The sequence below is a fragment of the Zootoca vivipara genome, chromosome 16, assembly GCF_965207765.1.
Source record: "Zootoca vivipara chromosome 16, rZooViv2.hap1.1, whole genome shotgun sequence".
In the NCBI taxonomy this organism is placed as follows: domain Eukaryota; kingdom Metazoa; phylum Chordata; class Lepidosauria; order Squamata; family Lacertidae; genus Zootoca; species Zootoca vivipara.
The window spans coordinates 30835893-30855761 of record NC_142599.1 but is presented as its reverse complement, the minus strand read 5'-3'; the positions used below and the strand labels follow the sequence as shown (position 1 = coordinate 30855761).

The following is a 19869-nucleotide window of genomic DNA, read 5'->3' as shown; positions in this document are numbered from 1 at the left end:
ACGCAACTGTCCCGAGTTCATGACGCTGGAAGTTAAAAGCACCAAGCAGAGGGATTACTAACTGCTCTGTGGAGGATTTTGCAACCACATCAAAAGGGTCTGAATGCCTCCTCTGGCACTGAGGGGGGTCTGCTTCCTCCTTAGTGGCGCCTGGCCAAGCTGAGAGAAATACACACTGGAGCCACTCTAACCGTGGGCCCCTCCAGACTGGTGTCCTATTGAGGGTGCGTTCTGCAGCATATTTTTGACACAATATTTATGCCCAAGTATTGTGGCAGATTTATTCTGCTTTAGTTTGTTTCATGATGCTTCCCACATGTCAGCTCAGCAATAACTCACACGGCATCCATGAAGTTAATGCTTTGTTCAAAGAATCAAGAAAGCTCAGGAGGCCAGGCCTAGTGAGCACAGCAACTCGTCCTGTTAGATCTTGCCCCAATGAGGCAGTTGAGGGGACTGAAGGTCCCCGCGTTCCCACAGTTCTCTAAGTCTCCTCCTCCTCCAAGTCCTTCCCAAGCAATCTGAGATTTTGTCACCTTGCTTGCCTTTGCTCCGCCCTCTTCATACGTCTTCTGGTTCTGGGAGACCAGGGGGAAGGGGAGCTGGTCACAGTAGGAGGGGCAGATCCTCTGATTTCTTCATCTCTGCCTCTTGGCCCCTCTCCTCTCCAGCCTCTGATTCTGCCTCTGATTCTGGACTGCTCTCTGCCACAGACTCTCCCTGCTCATTAAACCCTGTTACAGCTACAGCTTCTAACACCTCCTCCTCCGAGTCTGCTCCCTTTTCTCCCTCTGACCACTCATCCTCATCCCACTCCCACCACAAATCCCCTGGCTCTGAGTCTTCTTCTCTTGGGGGTTCCCCAGCTGGTGCATCCCACCACTCCTCTGCATGCATCCAGTCATCCAGTAATGACACCACATTACTGCCGTCCAGAAGGGCTGTAGCACAACAAAAGCAGGACAAAAAAGGAACCATAAGATTTGTGTATAAAAAGTTTCAGCAGGACGTTACAGAATATGCACTGATTGGGAATGAAGCAGTGTAACCAGCCCAAAGCCTTTGCAGGTACAAACCATGGAAAGTGGGATCGTGTGTGACCGCCGTAATAGCATCTGAGCACAATTTGTCACAAATCACAACGAAACAGACAACTGGAAAGGCCCTGCCTCAGAGCAGGAGGTGCAAATAGGTTCTCCAGCTTACAATGTGTCCATGGGCTCCAAAAAGGGTTGGTTACCCTACAATGCTTCCTGCAAGGCCAACTAACCACATACACTGGAAGTGCACCAGAGGCAAGGGGCTATTGCTGAGTGGTAGGGCATCAGCCATGCCATGCAGAAGGTCCTGGGTTCAATCCTAAGCATCTCCAAATAGGGTCAAGAGACACTCCCTGCCTGAAAACCTGGGAGAGGCGCCGCCAGTCAGTGTAGACAATACTGAGCTCAATGGACGAATGAGGTGACTCAGTATGAGGCAGCCCCCTACCTTCCGCCCAGGGATGCTCTGCCAACATGATGCTAAAGTGCAAGAATCATTTTGGCTTGACACATTCAAAAGCAGAGTCAATCACTGCAAATATGCCTGCTCTTTGCAGTATGGTGAGTGCCGTTTGAGGTCTACCACCTTAAGTGGCTCCCTATACGGTAGAGACAGCTCTGGAGTACCTTTAGGCTGAAAGCACAGGAGACTTATTTTAAAAACCCAGGTTGTCTCTTTCTAAAGCAGAAGAGGAATTCAAAGGAGCACTCTCCTGCAAAAACAAACACTGCGCTGGTTTTCCTTTGGGAAGTGGATCCAGGGCTCTTTCGGCTCAACACTGCCCTCTTCAGGGAAGAAGGGAGCGGAGAAGATCCAGGACACACCTGACCGTACACAAAGGATGTTTTAGGTAGCTTTAAAGAAGTCTTTAACGACAGCCATGGGTGCAAGAAAAATTTGATTCAGTTCACATTTAAAGGCAAACCTACCAAATCTGCATTCAAAACAATGGGCAAAGCGAAATACAGCCGTCCTCCGAAATTTGTGCTTCTTTGAATTTTGCAATGCAGCTCTTCAGCCAAGCTACGCATACAATTTTTTTTTGCACAGAGTGGCTAAAGTGCACATTAAATACATACATTAGTAAAAATAGCATGTAGAAATGCATTATATTAGAGGAAATTGGTTTGCAAAAATGTATGGATTAGGCAAAAGTGCATATAAAAATATGTACATGCTGATGCATTTTTATGCAAACTGATGTGGAAATGTGGGGGATTGAATTTAAGATGGGGGGGGAGGGGATGAGAAACTGAAAGTGACAGATCAACCCGTCCCAAGTTACAGCACCCACAAAGCTTACTTGCCCTTCTCCCATCCAATGTAATCCACGGTGGTCACTTTCCAACAGCCTTTTTCCAGAGTGTTCACCCTAATTTTTCCGCACAAAGTTTGTGGGAAGGTTAAATGACCTTACCTATTTACTGAGCATATGCTTCCAGGAAGTGTTACCCCACACCTTCTGGCACATCTTCCCATCCATTTCTGATGGACTGATTGCTGTCTATGCTGGCTTTGGGTGACAAGAGCCAGAGTCCAACAACATCTGGGTGGCCAAAGGTTCTCCATCTTTGGCCTAGCGGGTGGCCTCTCATAGCATCCTTATGGAGAGGTTCAGCCACCCTTGTGTACATAACATATGATGAAAGCACATGGCTTCCCCCAAAGAACCCTGGGCTCTGTAGGTTGTTAAGGATGCTGGGAACTGTAGCTCGGGGGGGGGGTGAGCTATAGTTCCCAGGATTCTTTGGAGGGCAGGGGATGTGCTTTAAATGTAGGATGTGTATGCTCACCAAGTCAGCTTCAGGGGGTGCTGTTTCCTCCTGCAAATGTATCCCTCTGTCTCACCCACCCATTTTATAACACACCTTCTTTGACTTGCTGAAGAAGGCCTGCTTGATCTCCTCCAGGGTGGCATCTTGCTTGACCCCCAGCAGGTCATAGTAGCTGCTGTTCCTGGCTGGCGACCTACGAGGAGGAGGAGGAGGAGGAGGAGGAGGAGGAGGAGGAGGAGGAGGAGGAGGAGGAGGAGGAGGAATTGGTTACTCTGACGTCATCGCCCATGTCTCCTCCCCACCCTCAAAACTCTCAATGTTTAACATTTGTTTATTTATCACATTCATGTACTTCCTTTCCTCCAAGCTCAAGGTGGCATGCATAGTTCTCCTCCTCCCCGTTTCATCCTCACAACAACCCTGTGAGGTAGGTTAGGCTGAGAGACAGTGACTGGCCGACTGGGGACTTGGATCCTAGTCTCCCAGGTCTTAGTCCCACAGCTACACCACATTGGCTCTGACATGCGCCACCAAGCACTAGTGTGGCCATTTTAAGTAAGTCTTTACCATTCCTAGAAAGAAAGTTAGGAGAGGATTGGAGCATCTGCGTATCTCTGTTGGAAACAGAATGTATGGTCTATTGCTGTATCAGAAAAAAGTAACAAAGAGATTACATGCATCAAATAATACGAATGATGCAAACGATTTTGTTGACATACGCATCCTTTTATAAAACACTTTGCTGATGATCCTGAAGGATGGCAACTTAACCAGATTGATCTGTTTGGGGGGGGGCGGAGTTAGGATACTGGTTTTGTATTCTTTCCTTTCTTTTTTTGTAATTGTTTTGTATTGGAAATAAATAAAACAATATTTTAATAAAAGAAAGAAAGTTATGAGGCTAAATGTGCTAGTACCTGTGATTCTGTGAAATGAAAGGGAATGTGGCTACCTTGGATACGTTTTCTGATATCTAGGAATGCTCCCTGTTGGTGCGTGTGTGCGTGTGCGTGTGCGTGTGAGAGAGAGAGAGAGAGAGAGAGAGAGAGAGAGAGAGAGAGAGAGAGACGCTATTGTGTTGTGTCAGTGACGCTCTCTTAAAATTTGAAATTTGGTCCAGAAAGGTTGACAACTCCTGGTCCACACATGCTCACACTCCCTTTCCTGTCGTCCATCCAAGCAAGCAAAAGGCATTTTCAGAGTTCAAGGGCACATTTCATCCCAGGCAAGAAACACTCAAGAAAGTTGCCAGGCTTGGGTGTGGCTCAGAAAGGGGCGGCAGTAGCCTAGGGAGAGTCTTGGGGGCCAGAGAGGGTTTGAGGGGTGCATTTGACTTCGAGGCATGAGGTTCCTGGTCTACACAGAATAGCAACAGCTCTCCAGTGTTATTGAGAGGAGTCTTTCTCCTCCCTGGAGATGGGTGGGTTGAACCTGGGAGACTTCTGCATGCAGAGCAGATACTCTCCCACTGAGCTGTGGTTTTTACTAAACAACAACACAGGACATTAGTCTACTCTAGAAGAGGATGCTCAGAAAAGCAAACAGGCCGAGGATGGCACTGGGAGCTGACATACGAGGTGCTTCCCCTCCTTCCTCCGGGTATGCAAAATTCAAGAACCAATGTAAAGAGTTCTCGGTAAATGATATGCAAGAAATTAGTCTCTCCCCCCCCTCCACACGTACACATGCATACAGAGAGAGAGGAAATAAAAGAACAGGCAGTTCATTACAAACTCAAGAGGACAAGAGTGAAAAGAATATGTATAACATCCACCAGCTGTGTATATAATATCCTCCGTAATCCACCAACCAAAATACTCTGTTATCAGTAAGGACCAGAATGGGGGCAGTGTGCCAATGGAAGGGGATGCAATTCTCCCACATCCTTTCTCCTGTGATTCCTTTTTTTGTTTGGGGAATAAATCTTGATAATTCAACCAGAGTAAATAGTTAAAGGAAAGGAGAGGAAGAATTAAACAGGTGCGGGCCTGCAAAATGGGTGGGCTATTACGCTTTGTGGCTCCTTGCCACAAGGAGACAAAAAGAAGAAGAAGGGAGATTTCATATGCTGGGCAAATGCAATGGGGTGATCCCCTGTGTGCAGCGTGGGGGAGCCTGTGGGCACCCTCATCTGAATCCAGAGATCAGTAGAAAGGACCTGGAAGAACAGAAGATATATTTGGGGTGGGCAAGAGCTGCCTTGTATCATTGCTCTGTCCTGCTCAGGTCTGTGTCCTCACTGGCAGTAGTTCTCCAGGATTTCAGAGGACATTTCCAGCCCCACAGAGAGATGCCAGGGATCAACCCCGGCACCTTCTGCATACAAAGCAGATGCTCTACCACTGAGCTATGGCCCTTCCCCTCTCTTACCAGCCTTATGCCATTTATCCCAGGCACAGTCACTCCAGAGGCACTTATTCCGCCTGCCTGGTATTGCAAGCACCCCTAAGCCCTTTTCTGTGACTGACAGGGGCTCTGAGGACTGAGAACACACACAAGTCCTGGATAGCACACCAGGCTTAAGTCCCAGCCTAAGGCCACGAGGTCCTGGGTTCATGTCCCCAACATCCTGTCATGACCCTGGGACCAGTTCCCCTTTCTTCAGGGGAGGAGACTCAGGACTCTATGGAGCCAGAAGGGGAAATGGAAGAGAAATGTCTTTGGCAGGAGCCTAACAGACACTGAATTCAGACTTAGGCTGCATAGACACTACACATTTAAATCACACGGTTTTCTGCCAAAGAATCCTGAGAACTGCATCTTGTTAAGGGTGCTGGGAATTGTAGTTCTGGGAGGGGGTGAACTACAGTTTCCAGGATTCTTTGTGGGAGGAAGTTATGTGCTTTCAGCGTATGGTGGGCACACTATTGCTGATGCATCACCAGAAGTCTGCTCTCATAGTGTTCGTCCCGAGCTTTGTTCAAGGCCCTGCATTGTAATACATCCCAAATGAGCCAGGAGGAGAGCACTCACCGGCTGCAGAACGCGGTAGAAAACACCCGATGCCTGGCACTTTGGCACAGCCAGCAGCAACGGCACATGGAAAAGGGAGCGGCTACGGTCATATTCAGACCTCCTGAAGAGCGCCACACCCTGGTCCTGGGAAGATGCCGACCTAGGAAAGAGAGAGAAAGGGAAGGCCTCTGGGATTTAAAAAGTTGATGGATGGTGTGTTTGTGTGGTGCTTTAAGGTCTTAAAAGCATTTCGCAGGCATAGACTGACTCAGTAATCCGTACAACAGCCTCGTAAACTAGGCCAGCATTATGAACATCCCCGGTGCTGCACTTGGGAGAGTGAAACCAAAATTTAAAAGTGGCTCAGGTAAGGTGACCTTGAGAGCCTTGCTGCCAAGCCAAGATTATTTTATTTAAAAGATGTGCATCAGGAACCACTGGCACAGTCCCCCGAAAGGATTTTTCCTTGAGATGGCAGGTTTGAAAACAAGGTGATCCTCTCAAACTGTCCCATTCAGTCCTGAAACATCTAGAGGGCACCATGTCACCAACTGGCACCTCTCTGGTGAATGCCTTGTGTACTTTGTACTGGGGACCCCAATGGGGGAGAAATTCTTGGAAACAGCATAAGGGCTGTTGCGCTAGGATTCTCCACGCTCTTGACCTTGCCGTGCTGGGTTTGTGAGGGTCTTGAAAGTCAGGATAGGCAGGGACAGGTGGATGCTGGTCAGCGACTGATTTGAGCCTCACCCACCCCAACTGGAAGAACCAGCAGGCTAGGCACCTCTGGTCATATTTCCACAATCTGCTGAACTCTGGCCAGGAACTCACAAGTGGTTGTGCTTTGCTTGGCTCCTTTCAGTTGTGGCAGCCCTCCCCTCTCCCATGCAGCTGCACTGGTTTCCAGTTCATTTCCAGGGCCAATCTAAGGTATTAGCATTTAAAGCCATTGAAATCCTTAGGCCCCAAATACATGAAAGATCACCACCCTCGGAAGTTCGGTGGGGATGGGGAGAGGGCCTTCTCTGTGGCAGCCCCTAAGCTGTGGAATTCCCTCCCCACAGAGATGCGCCCTGCACCTTTCTTTAAATAGCTTTTATCGTATCCTGAAGACATATCACTTTACTCTGGCCTTTGACACCATAGAACTATTTTTAATACTGTATTTTTTAAACTGCTGCAACCCAGCATGGGATCTTACGCTAAAGGACAGGTACCGTAAGAAAACATGTAAGTAGATTATTATGATTGCATTATCTGTCAGCTGCTTCAGACATCTATTTATGCCCGGACTTTCTCTGACCCATAAGATTGGATCGTGCTTATAAACATTGTTTTCCTGTTTTTTATGGTGGACCTCTATTGTTGTTAAAACAAAATAAAAAAAATCCTTCCAGTAGCACCTTAGAGACCAACTAAGTTTGTCATAGGTATGAGCTTTCGTGTGCATGCACACTTCTTCATGCATGCACACGAAAGCTCATACCTATGACAAACTTAGTTGGTCTCTAAGGTGCTACTGGAAGGATTTTTTTATTTTGTTTTGACTGCATCAGACCAACACGGCTACCTACCTGTAACTAGCTCTATTGTTGTTATTTATAAGACTTGTTACCTGGAGATCTCCGAGTACTTAAGAATACATTTAAAACATCAATGCATTATACCATAAAAACAGAACAAGACAACCCCATAACAGCTGTAGGAAGCATTGGGAGACAACATCATCGTAGTTCATTTTAGGACGCACTTGTATTATTTTTTATGCTGTCTTTTTTGTATACCACTTAGAGAATTTTAATTATTAAGGAGTTTAGGGCTGCTTTTAAATTAACTAAAAGACACATATCAGATGCCTCCATTGAGTAGGAAAGTGGACTAGCTGATCCCCAGATTCCACCCACCCCAAAAATGCTATTGATTGTTCATTTATGCACAGTGCTGGCACAAGACTCCATGTTTGAATTCTCTCCCAGAGAAGTGGGAGGAATCCTTATTTCCTTGCTTCTAGAAAAATAGTACATCAGGCAGAAGGGCTATACTGGCTGAACCCCTGACCTTTTAATATGTTAAATTTGGCCCGTTGCCTGACAGCTGCCTCCGGCGTTCCCAGTGTTAATCCAGAGCCAAACGATTATCAGGATCCACAGCAAACCTTTGGAAAACATGTCTCCCTCCAGACATCCTTTTTATTCTGCATTTAATCATAGAATTGTAGATTTGGAAGGGACCACAAGTGTAATCTAGCCCAACCTCTGGCAATGCAGGAATCTTTTGCCCAATGTGGGGCTTGTGACTGTTATTGACACAATAACAATCCCCCTTTCCATAATTGTTTGTGCCTGAAAAAGGTTTTGTGGTGGACGGACCACTATGTTTCCAAACAGTGCACGCCTTGTAACTTCCTGCTAAAATCCTGCAACTTTTTGTGCCGCACATGCTCTTGTGTTTGGCTGGCTGGTTTGTCCCCCTTTCGTTGCTCTGTGGCGCAAGAGTGCCGCCCTCTGGACAGCAATACTGCGGCAAACATTGGGGAAGCATTGCAGAGCAGCTAATAGAATGGAATCATGTGTGGACAGTCCAGTATAAATGCAACACCAATGAACTATTATTGTGTCAATGGCATGCTCCAGAATAGTCTCTCTCTCTCTCTCTCTCACGCACACACACACACACACACACAAAATCTGGAGGGGCCCCATGGATGTTATCTCCCTCTGACCTTGAAGCGGCCAGGGGACATCGGTCCCTCCCTGGCTTCAGTCAGGCACTCCTTTAATAAAGAGCCAAAAATTATAAAGATGCAGTTATCCATCTGCATCCCTGTCACTCGGCTGAGTTGTTGCTATGACAACCACCCTGCGACCCCCCCTTCTCTGTCACGTCCCATCTCCGCAAAACCTTCAACGTTCCTCCCTTTGCCCTTTCTCAGCAACAGCAAAATAATCATTATGATTTCTCGCTGTCTCCTCCAGGTCCAGGCCCCACTGACGGCTAGCTTGCTCCTGAGCTGATGGGGATGAGGAAATCAGCAAGCCCCCCCCCAAGAAAAATTCATGCCTGGCCAGCCACCAGCCCCCACCCCGACAGCTGAAGCGCTAAAGCAAACATTAACCAAGCTGAGGAAAGCAATCTCAGTGGGAGGCAGACCTGTTAAAAGGGGGGAGCAGGTTTGCCGATGTTACGGATACGCTGTCATTTTCCTGCCGTTTTACAGATAAAAGACGGATTTGCCACCTGTTTGGCTTCCCAAAGCGCCTTACACTGGCTCAAATCCTCTCTCTGCAACCTCTCTCCACTGCTCACGGGATAACAGTCTTGTGAAGTTAAAAATATAACACGACAGACACAGGAAGCTGCCTTACACTGAGTGCCACACACCATTGGTCCATCTAGCTCAGTATTGTCTTCACTGACTGGCGGCAGCTCTCCAGGGTTTCAGGCAGGGCGTCTCTACTAGCCCCACCTGCAGATGTGGAGAATTGCATGGGACATCCTGCATGCAAAGCTGACACTCCACCCCGGAGCTCTGCCCCTTCCCATACCCACCGGAGATGCTGGGACGCCTGGGATTCAAGAGAAGAGAACACAATTTTAGAGAAAACAACTGCTTGCAGGAATCATATTTCTCCCAAATATCGTCACCCCCTCTAACTTCACCCCATCCCTTGGTTTCTCAATGCAGGAAGAAGAGGGGAGGCAAAGGGGAGTTGTGGGGGGGGGTACAGGCAAAGGTAAAAGAGAACACTTTTTAAACAAACACCTTGGAATGCGGTGGTCTTTAAACAGAGGTTGGGTGACCACCTGTCAGGGATTCTTTAGCTGTGATTCCTGCATCGCAGGGGGCTGGGTCAGATGCCCCTTGAGGGTCCCTTCCAGCTCTACAGTCCTATGGTTCCATGAAGTGATTGCATCTCCTTGACTGAGCAAACTGCCCCGAGAGAAAGGGCACAAGTCTGACTGCCTGGATGAATAGCAGTGTATTTTTAGCAAACTGTTTTGCTGGCCCGAGTCAGAGCCCAGTCAGCTGGGCCCCCACCACATGAGGCTATACAGTGGTGCCTCGCAAGACGAATTTAATTCGTTCCGCAAGTCAATTCATTTTGCGAAAAAATTCGTCTTGTGAATCGCGGTTTCCCATAGGAGTGCACTGAAAGTTCTTTTTTTGCCCATAGGAACGCGTTCATTAAATTTCAATGCATTCCTATGGGAAACTGCGATTCGCAAGACGAATTTTTCACAAAATGAATTCGTCTTGCGAGTCACCATCAGATCGCAAGAAGCATTCGTCTTGCGAAAAATTAGTCTTGCAGGGCATTCGTCTTGCGAGGTACCACTGTACTCATTTCAAATCAATTCAGTGGACCCAGCACATTGCAACTCTTCCTCTGTTTACAGTGGTACCTCGGTTTTCAAATGTCTCGGACGTCGAACGTTTCGGTTTTCAAACTCCGAAATCCTGGAAGTAAATGCTTCCGTTTTCGAACACGGCTCGGAAGTCGAATGGCTTCCACTGAGTGTATACGTTATTTTTTCAATTTTCTCTATTAAATTTGCAGACTGCCCTTTGAGCCTCGGTTTTCGAACGTTTTGGAACTTGAATGGTCTTCCAGAACAGATTACATTCTGTATTTATTTATTTATTTATGCTTAATTATTTTAAACAGGGTTTTTTTTTTCAGCTGGAACTCACCAGAACACTGTTCCGGCACCTCTCAGGTGGGTACCATTGCCATTCTAAGAGAACTAGGGAGGCATTTATGGCGGGTTCTGAACCAGATATTTTAAAGCACCCTTAAAGCACATTACTTCCCCCAAAGAATCCTGGGAATTGTAGTCTGTAAAGGGTGCCAGGAGCTTGAGCTCTATGAGGGGTAGACTACAGTTCCCAGGATTCCTTGTGGGAAGCCATGTACTTTAAATGTATGTTTTGTATGCAGACCTTGAGCCAGCCACAGTCTGTCAGCGTGGCTTGTTGCAATGTTAACATGTGCAGATCACGTGGAGGTGGTGAAAGGCGTGGAAAGTTTTTATTTTTGCTGATTGCACCAGATGATTTTATAAGTATTTCATCAGCACCTTTTCCTCAACAAGTGCCCACTCTAGGCCTTAAGTTCTCCTAAGGAGACTCTGCTACAGGTCTCTCCTTTAGGAAGATAAAAGTTGTTCTCTACCTGGAAGCAGGGGCTCCTCTGTGATGACCCAAAGGTGTGGCTTGCTCTCCACAGGAACCCTGCTAAAGCCATATGTTTTTATTCCCTGATTTCTTTCTGCAGGCAGGCATGGGCATTTTTATTCTACCAGCTGTTTGGGGTTTAGATTTCTTACTTGATGTAGTTTAAAACACCCTATATGTTCTTTTAGGGTTTTACTTAGATTGCTTTTTTCAGATTTTGGCTAAAAAAGCATAGAACCACAGGAAGCAGCCTTATACTGAGTCGGACCATTGGTCCGTCTAACACATTGCAGTCCACACTGCCTGGAAGCATGTCTCCATTTTTCTGCACGCAAAGCAGATACGCTGAAACAGAGCTACTGCCCTTCCTATAAAGTGTGCTATAAACGTAATTGACAAATAAAATGAATATTTTCCTAGCAATTTCAACTGTCACCACTGTCACAGGCCAGAGGTAGGCCGGGTGCTTCCACACACACACACACACACACACACACACACACACACACACACACAGAGAGAGAGAGAGAGAGAGAGAGAGAGAGAGAGAGAGAGAGAGATTCCACCACCACCTCTTCCTTTCTGCCAACTCAGCAGTATTAAGTGTTTATTTCTCCTTGTTTCAGAGTCTGCAGAAACACCATCTGGCTCATTACAGAGTGGAGCACATGGAAATAAATTCTACACCATTAATCAGGACAAAACAAACAAACAAACAATCAGATAGAAAGAGGCCAAGCCAAGCATCCCAAAAGGGCAGTTGTAGGTGCTTTGTAGGCACCAGCAGCTAACACTTGGGGATGGGCTGTGGATCAGTGGGAGAGCATCTGCTTTGAATGCAGAAGGTGCCAGGTTCAATCCCTGGCTTCTCCAGAAAGGGCTGGGACAGTTTACCAGCAGGTTCATTACATACAGAACCTTATTCCAAAAAAATAACTTAATAGCACTTTCTTCTAGCAGTACATGTTCATAAAATGGAATACTGATCGAGGAACAGCAATCTTTTCCCATCAAGGAATGATAAGAACCAGCTGGCCTTCCATTAACATGACTGTATGGTCTGGTAGCTCAATTTAGTCCCTTTGGATGAAACCCCGTGTCCTTCAAGCAGAGGGCACAGCCCAATCAGATTTAGATCAGGGACAGTAAAACCTTCTTACCCATTTGTCAGAGCAACCAGGGCTTCTGTCTCAAAGCAGGTAGAAAGGCAATGGAGCAAGGAGACTAGGGATAAAGTCCGTGCTCTCTTAGGTCCCCTCCTAGGCGTCCTTTTTATTGTGCACTCATGATGATTTGCGCTCATGGTAATGGTTATACCCAACCCCACTTTCAATACTGTTTCATGGAAACATAGAATTGTAGAGTTGGAAGGGATTCCAATGGTCATCCAGTCCAACCCCTTGCAATGCAGGAATCTCAACTAAAGCATCCATGACAGATGGCCATCCAATCTCTGCTTTAAAACCTCCAAGGAAGGAGTCCACAACCTACCGAGGGAGACTGTTCCACTGTCAAACAACTCTTGCTGTCAGAAAGCTCTTTCTGATGTTTAGTCAGAATCTCCTTTCTTGTAACTTGAAGCTATTGGTTGGAGTTCTTCCCTCTGGAGCAGAGGGGAAACAAGTTTGCTCCATCTTCTGTGTGACAGCCCTTTAGGTATTTGAAGATGGCTATATCTCCTCTTTTGATGATTTGTGGCAAACCACAGTTTGCTATTTTGTTCAAGCAAGGTAAACAATGGTTTGGGCAAACCATAGTTCTGCCAACCACAACACTGAGGTTACAACTGTGGCTGACATAAGCCACGATTTGCAAAGCTCACTTTGTACTTCCATTCATGAAGTGCTAAGATGTGCATGTGTGATGTTCACATCACTGCTGACTCGTTTTCTGGTTGGATTGAAGCTGGTTTGAGAAAACAATGCATCAAACAGCAGTATTTGTCAAGAAACTACACGATCAGCATGGATGGTGGGTGGCTAATGTGCGAATTAGGGTTCAAAAGCTAGCAATAGGGGTGTACCGGATGCAGAATAAGCAGCAACATGAACATAGTTTGCATATTAGAAAAAGCAAAAAGGTTTGGAACTAACTTGCTCATCACGTCCCCAAGGAGAAATTTCAACTGTAATGGCACAGCGTCTGCAACTCCCAATCCCTGCAGCAACTTTCACCATACTAATCAAACCACATGCTAATTAGAACAGCTCATGCACACCGAGGCTTAGGCTGCAACTCACTTTTAAAACCTCACTGCTCCTTTCAGCCAGCGGAGCAAATGGGAGCCAATCCAGCTTTATTGCCAGTATCATTTCTGTCACCCCCCACCCTTTTTAAATTAACTTTTTTACAAGTAAACAAAGCAGCTGGGACCCACAGGCCATTTGCTTTCACAGTAAGCCGGTCGCTTACCAGCATCCACCACCTATTAAACTAGGCCAGGTTAGTTGCACCCCAGGGAGAACTTCAAGAAGAAGAGCAGACTGGAGGAATTTAGGACCGAAGAAGTTCAAGCAACAATTGCTTAAAAGAAAACAGAAATAAAGGCACGGGGTGCAGGGGTGAAGGAAAGGAATATTTTTGAAGCGCCTGACAGCTGTTTAAAATGCGCAGGCTTGGAACCCCCTGCGGGGTATGTGCGGTTGCACACAAAACAACCTTGAAGCTGTCAGTTGCATGCTGTGCTTAAACCCCCCCCCCCCAGGAAATACTGACGGCACAGAGTGTTGCTCCAGTCCAGTGTAGCCTATTCAAGGGGAAGGGAGTCTTGGGTTAACCCCGGGGAGCACACTGTAACCTGGCAGACAAGTTTGAGCAAACGGCTAAGCCACAAGAATTTTACCAGCTGAATTTAAACGTTGAGAGGCTATCGCTGGCCTGGCAATTTTGCACAAACACAGGAAGTCAGTCCATCTGCCTCAATATTGTCTACACCAAGAATGAGTAATCCGGGACCCCCCAGATGTTCACAGAATCATAGAACTGTACAGTTGGAAGGGATCCCAAGGGTCATCAAGTCCAACTGCTAAAGCATACATGACAAATGGCCACCCAAGGAGCTTCCACCATCCCTGGCCATTGGCGACACTGGTTGGAGCTGCTGGGAGTTGGAGTCCGAAAAACATTTGGAGGGCCTCACAGGTCCCTCAATCCACTGATGGGATGGAAGCAGCTCTCCAGAGCCTCAGAAAACAGTCTTTCCTGGGCCTACCTATACAGTACATGGCTTTACTACTGAGCTATGGCCGTTCCCTAAAAGACAAGTCTGCTCTTCTGAATGAGCAAGGTCAAAAGGCCAAGCTCCTAATATTTAGACCTGGCTTGGGCAATCTCATACTGTCTCCTGCTGCCTTCATGGCACTGGTGCTGTTCTGACACAATGCAACCTTTCCCAATCTGGGGATCTCTAGATGTTGCTGAACTCCATCAGCTCCTACCGGCATGCCCAGTAGTTGAATGAAGTTGAGGCCCAGCTATATCTGGAGGGTCACAGGTTCCCCACCACTATGCTAGATGGACTTCTGATGTCCTGATGCCACATAACATCCACTGGCCCTCAGAAGACAAGCTCTACCTCCAACCTTTATTGGTTTAGCTGCTCTGGTGTTATGGACTATCTATGGACATTCCAACTTCTCAAGAAGAGTTCTCAGTCCAGCTCCAGCCAGTATAGCCAATGGTCAGGGATGATGGGAACTGCAGTCCTGCAACATCAAGAGGGCCACAGGGTGGGGTGCCTCAGGTTTCTGTCCTCTCCCCCATGCTTTTTAACATCTACATGCAGCCACTGGGAGAGATCATCAGGGGGTTTGGGCTGGGTGTTCATCAGTATGCAGATGATACCCAGCTCTACCTCTCTTTCAAATCAGAACCAGTGAAGGCAGTGAAGGTCCTGTGTGAGTGCCTGGAGGCGGTTGGAGGATGGTGGCGGCTAACAGATTGAGGTTGAATCCTGACAAGACAGAAGTACTGTTCGTGGGGGACAGGAGGCGGGCAGGTGTGGAGGATTCCCTGGTTCTGAATGGGGTAACTGTGCCCCTGAAAGACCAGGTGCGCAGCCTGGGAGTCATTTTGGATTCACAGCTGTCCATGGAGGCACAGGTCAATTCTGTGTCCAGGGCAGCTGTCTATCAGCTCCATCTGGTACGCAGGCTGAGACCCTACCTGCCTGCAGACTGTCTAGCCAGAGTGGTGCATGCTCTAGTTATCTCCCGCTTGGACTACTGCAATGCACTCTACGTGGGGCTACCTTTGAAGGTGACTCGGAAACTACAACTAATCCAGAATGCGGCAGCTAGACCGGTGACTGGGAGCGGCCGCCGAGACCACATAACACCGGTCTTGAAAGATCTACATTGGCTCCCAGTATGTTTTCGAGCACAATTCAAAGTGTTGGTGCTGACCTTTAAAGCCCTAAATGGCCTCAGTCCAGTATACCTGAAGGAGCGTCTCCACCTCCATCATTCTGCCCGGACACTGAGGTCCAGCACCGAGGGCCTTCTGGCGGTTCCTTCGTTGCGAGAAGCCAAGTTGCAGGGAACTAGGCAGAGGGCCTTCTCAGTGGTGGCACCTGCCCTGTGGAACGCCCTCCCAACAGATGTCAAAAAGGAAAATAACTACCAGACTTTTAGAAGACATCTGAAGGCAGCCCTGTTCAGGGAGGCTTTTAATGTTTAATAGATTATTGTGTTTTATTCTTCTGTTGGAAGCCGCCCAGAGTGGCTGGGGATACCCGGCCAGATGGGCGGGGTATAAATAATAAATTATTATTATAAATTATTATAGGGAAGGCTGACCCAATGGCTTTAGTGCCCAAAAAGGACTCTTACCTCACACTGTTCTTAAGTAACCTATAAGAGAGCTGGGGTTAACAAGTCACACAAGAGTACCTACTTTTTCATTGGGGACAACTGGAATCCTAGTGGACTATGGTGTTTTAAATTAAAGGAGAATAACCAGAATGTTTTACATAGTATGATTTGTGCAACTAGAAGAAAAGTTAAATGGGGTGGCCACAGAACTGTGCCTGCAGATGCTTATCAATATGAATTGTTTTACACAGACGTAACTTGGTGTACGTACGTAGTAAGTAAAATAAGGATTATCTTCAAACACAATTTTAAAAAGCCATAAACCTTCAAGAATGTCTTTGGTTTTTCTTCATGGTCTGTCTCACATGTCAAAGTCCCTGACAAACTCCACTTGACCTACAAATGTAACATCCATTTCCATGCTGTTTAAGCCCAAATTTAGCCTTCATCAGGCAATGGGGCAGTGGGGGAACTATACTCCCAAATGGAGCTGAGGGTGGGGAGCAAGGCAAGATTAACTCCTGGCATTTTTTAAGCACAGCAGCCAAACAAACAGCAATTAGGTCACTAAAACAGGTTTAACTCTCTGACTTTTTACACGCCTTTGTTTTGCTTCCTCATCCCACAAGGATTGCTATAAAGTTGAAAGGTATCTGCTAATCTGTGCTATACCGTAGAGAGGGTGGAGGAGAGTTTTGGATATCATCCTTTCCCTTCAGCTAATGCTCACACTCACCCATACATAGCCAGGCCACTCCTTTCAAAACGTAGACAGTAAACTTTTGTAAAATAAAATAATTTTTTAATCCCCCCAAACAACCAAATCTATTATTTCTTTCAGGTATTTATTTACCACTTGAGAAAATTTGGTTGTAAGGCACATCAGACCATCGCCTTAAGCTCACCAAGTCGGAGTCTGATCAGCATCTGATTAGGTGGCCACCACATGGGCACTTTCTTAAGCTCCATGATAAAATATATTCACACACACACACACCGCAAAAAAGCCCAAGCCTCTGCTGCAGAACATGGTAACTAAGGGCTGGTAACCTTTGGGGCACTTCTGGACGACTTGTTTATTGAGCATTGGTCCCAATTTGTTTCAGGGGAAGTCTTCAGGGGAGACCAAGCAAGCAATCCCACACTTCCCAATGGATTTCCCCCTCGCTTTCCTGTTTTTAGCAAGTCTGGGTTTTGAAAGTAATCAGGCTCGCTGCGCAAGACGTCCAACTGTGCAACCACTATGAGTGAATCCCACCCCAAAACAGCAATGGTCTGGAAGCACCCTTGGAAATCTTATGCTCTTGCACACTTCCTCTGACTTTTTTTTTTAAAGTGCACGCACAGAGATACAGAAATATCATTCTAGGAATGCAAAACCACAGTGGAGGGCAGGGGTGGGAGTGGGAGCAATTGAGGGGTGGGACCTGAATTGCAGGGAGCTGGATGACCCTTGGAGTCCCTTCCAACTCTACGATTCTATGAACACACAACATGGAAAAATTGTATCACTGGTGTGGTGTGGACCAGAAACAGTGGTATACCCGGTAGCTATGACAAGAAGACTTAAACCATGCATTGTGTGACGCCTGGTGGGCCAATTATTCATTTATTAATGTATATCCTGCTTATATGCCAAAATGACTTCTAAGTAGTTTAGAATTAATCAAGAACACAGCAGGGTGGCGGGGAGGCGCTCAGCTATTTGTCTGCAAGATATTGCCTTATACAGAAGCATTGTAACAGCATAATCCTAACCACATTATGTTTGAGAAAGGGCTGTAGCTCAGTGATAGAGCATCTGTTTTGCATGCAGAAGGTCCCAGGTTCAATCCCCGGCATCTCCTGGGAGAGTCTCCCTGCCTGAAACCCTGGAGAGCTTCTTCCAGTCGGTGTGCAGACAATACTGAGTTAGATGGACCAAAGATCTGACTGAGTATCAGGCAGCTTCTTATGTTCCTACGTCTGCTCAGAAGTAAGTCCTAATGAATTTAATGGGACTTACTCCCAAGTAAGAGGGGTTCAGACTGCAGTCAAAGTTAGCTGCATTTATCCCCCAATGGACTGAAACTACCGAGACAAGTTACTAAAAACATAAATCCAACTGATGCTCATCTAACTTAGCATGGATTACACCCACTATGTCCATACAGTAGTACCTCAGTTTATGAACACAATTGGTTCCGGAAGTCTGTTCATGAACTGAAGCGTTCATAAACTGAAGCAAACTTTCCCATTGAAAGCAATGGAAAGTGGATTAATCTGTTCCAGACGGTCCGCAGAGTACTTAAACTGAAGCGTTCATAAACTGACGCGAACTTTCCCATTGAAAGTAATGCAAAGTGGATTAATCCGTTCCAGACGGGTCCGCGGAGTACTCAACCTGAAGCGTACTTAACCCGAAGCAAGGGTGTAATTGGTTCTGGAAGTCTGTTCATAAACTGAAGCGTTCATAAACTGAAGCGAACTTTCCCATTGAAAGTAATGGAAAGTGAATTAATCCGTTCCAGATGGGTCCGCGGCATTCGTAAACCGAAAATTCGTAAACCGAGGTTCCACTGTAGTACGCTTTTTTCTTTATATATACAGTATATATATAATCTTTTTATTACATTTCCTGTTTTACAGTTTAAAATACTCACTTTACAGCCTTAAGTTATCAATGACTTCCCTTCTTCTCTTTCCATGGTTCATTTTACGTATCATGAATCCCTGCCTATTTCACAGAAACTATACCGATCAGTATTCCATTATTGCATCCATCAAAACCTATTTACACTGTTGAATTTATCTTAATGCTGCCAGCGTTTTTAGCTGTACACAATTATTTCCCATATATTCAATGAACGTTACCATTACAGCTATGTATAACACAAATCTGTAATATTGGTATTTATAGACTGGCTATTTGCACGAAAATCATTAACATCCCAAATATGATCACCCCATAATTAATCGGGTGGGGGTGCCCAAAATCAGAAGGGCGGAACCATACAAGTGCTGGCAGATTTTTCCCGGGGTAGGAAACGGGAGGGCACTAACGTCAAAACCAACAGATAATGAACAAAGCAGATACTGTTGCAAGGAGCGGGGTTTGAAAGACCAATAGTTTTGAACAGTGAGGAAACGGAAGGCGCGCTGCTATTAAACAAGCAGTTAAATCAATACCGGCCACCCAAGGCCGAGGGGGGAGGGAAGGATAACGCAAGGAGGAAAGGGGGAGTGGTAATGGCGGGGACACGTCCGTTACCATAGAAACTCACAGTCAGCCCTCGGGTCGCGACCGCCATTTTGATGCCGCCGCCGCCTCTTCCAACTCGCCGGCTGCCTTTGGGCCCGCCCCTTTCGAAAACGGAGGGGGTGGAGCGACATCCGGGCACTTCCCAATCACCTGGGCTAACCTAGTTAGGAGTCAAGTTGACTTTTAACCGCTAAAACCTTTGGTTAATATTAAAAGCAAATCTCATTGAATGCAATGGGGCTTACACACAGGTGCAATTGCAGCCACAATATAAACTGATAGCATTTGTATAGTTCCTTTTCCTGGAATATAGGATATACTGTAAATATGAAAATACATAAATTTCATAGCTGTCAAGTTCTCCACTTTTTTTAAGGGAAATTCCCTTATGCTGAATAGGCTTCCTCGCGAGAAAAGGGAAAACTTGACAGCTATGAAATTTGCCCAGTGGTTTTATTAGGAGTTGTATACTGTACATTGCATGCACTGTCTTTTACAACAGGTGTGTCATGTGAGATGCAAAAATTGGGCAGATCTCCTTACTATCATTGGGGACCTAGGTTCCAATTTGCAATGGAGAGAGGAAAACTTTACATGCATCATGTATACAGGTATGTGTCCATCCATAACAGTTAGTACGTTTTTTGGTAACCTTTCGTTAAAATGGTCCCCCCCCATGTTTCTGGGAGTTGCTCCTGAAAACAGTTGTGAGGTGCTTCCATGGGCATGATTATGTGCTTTTAATCCACTAGAAGGAAGAGTGAACGGATTCACTGAGACCAGATAGGTTCCCCACCCGCATCTTAGAGACTGGGCAGAGTCTCTATTATGGCGTGAAATGGGCCTTTTGGTAACCAGTCTTTGCTGCTG

The 19869-nt window shown here is 46.3% G+C and overlaps 1 protein-coding gene across 2 annotated transcripts in view; it reads right to left on the bottom strand.

Annotated features, from left to right (window-relative positions):
- Positions 1 to 19077, bottom strand: part of DNAJC4 (DnaJ heat shock protein family (Hsp40) member C4) — a 40070-nt gene extending 20993 nt beyond the window's left edge. Inside the window, exons 1-3 of one of the 2 annotated variants that reach the window (XM_035098601.3) lie at positions 19009 to 19077; positions 5790 to 5931; positions 2910 to 3009 (exon numbers count right to left, since the gene is read on the bottom strand). In XM_035098601.3, coding sequence (XP_034954492.1) covers positions 2910 to 3009; positions 5790 to 5931; positions 19009 to 19048 — 282 coding nt within the window. In that variant the 5' untranslated portion in view covers positions 19049 to 19077. The remainder of the gene's footprint in view (positions 1 to 2909; positions 3010 to 5789; positions 5932 to 19008) is intronic. The other variant, XM_035098602.3, reaches the window with a different exon arrangement.
- Between the last annotated feature and the right edge of the window lie 792 nt (positions 19078 to 19869).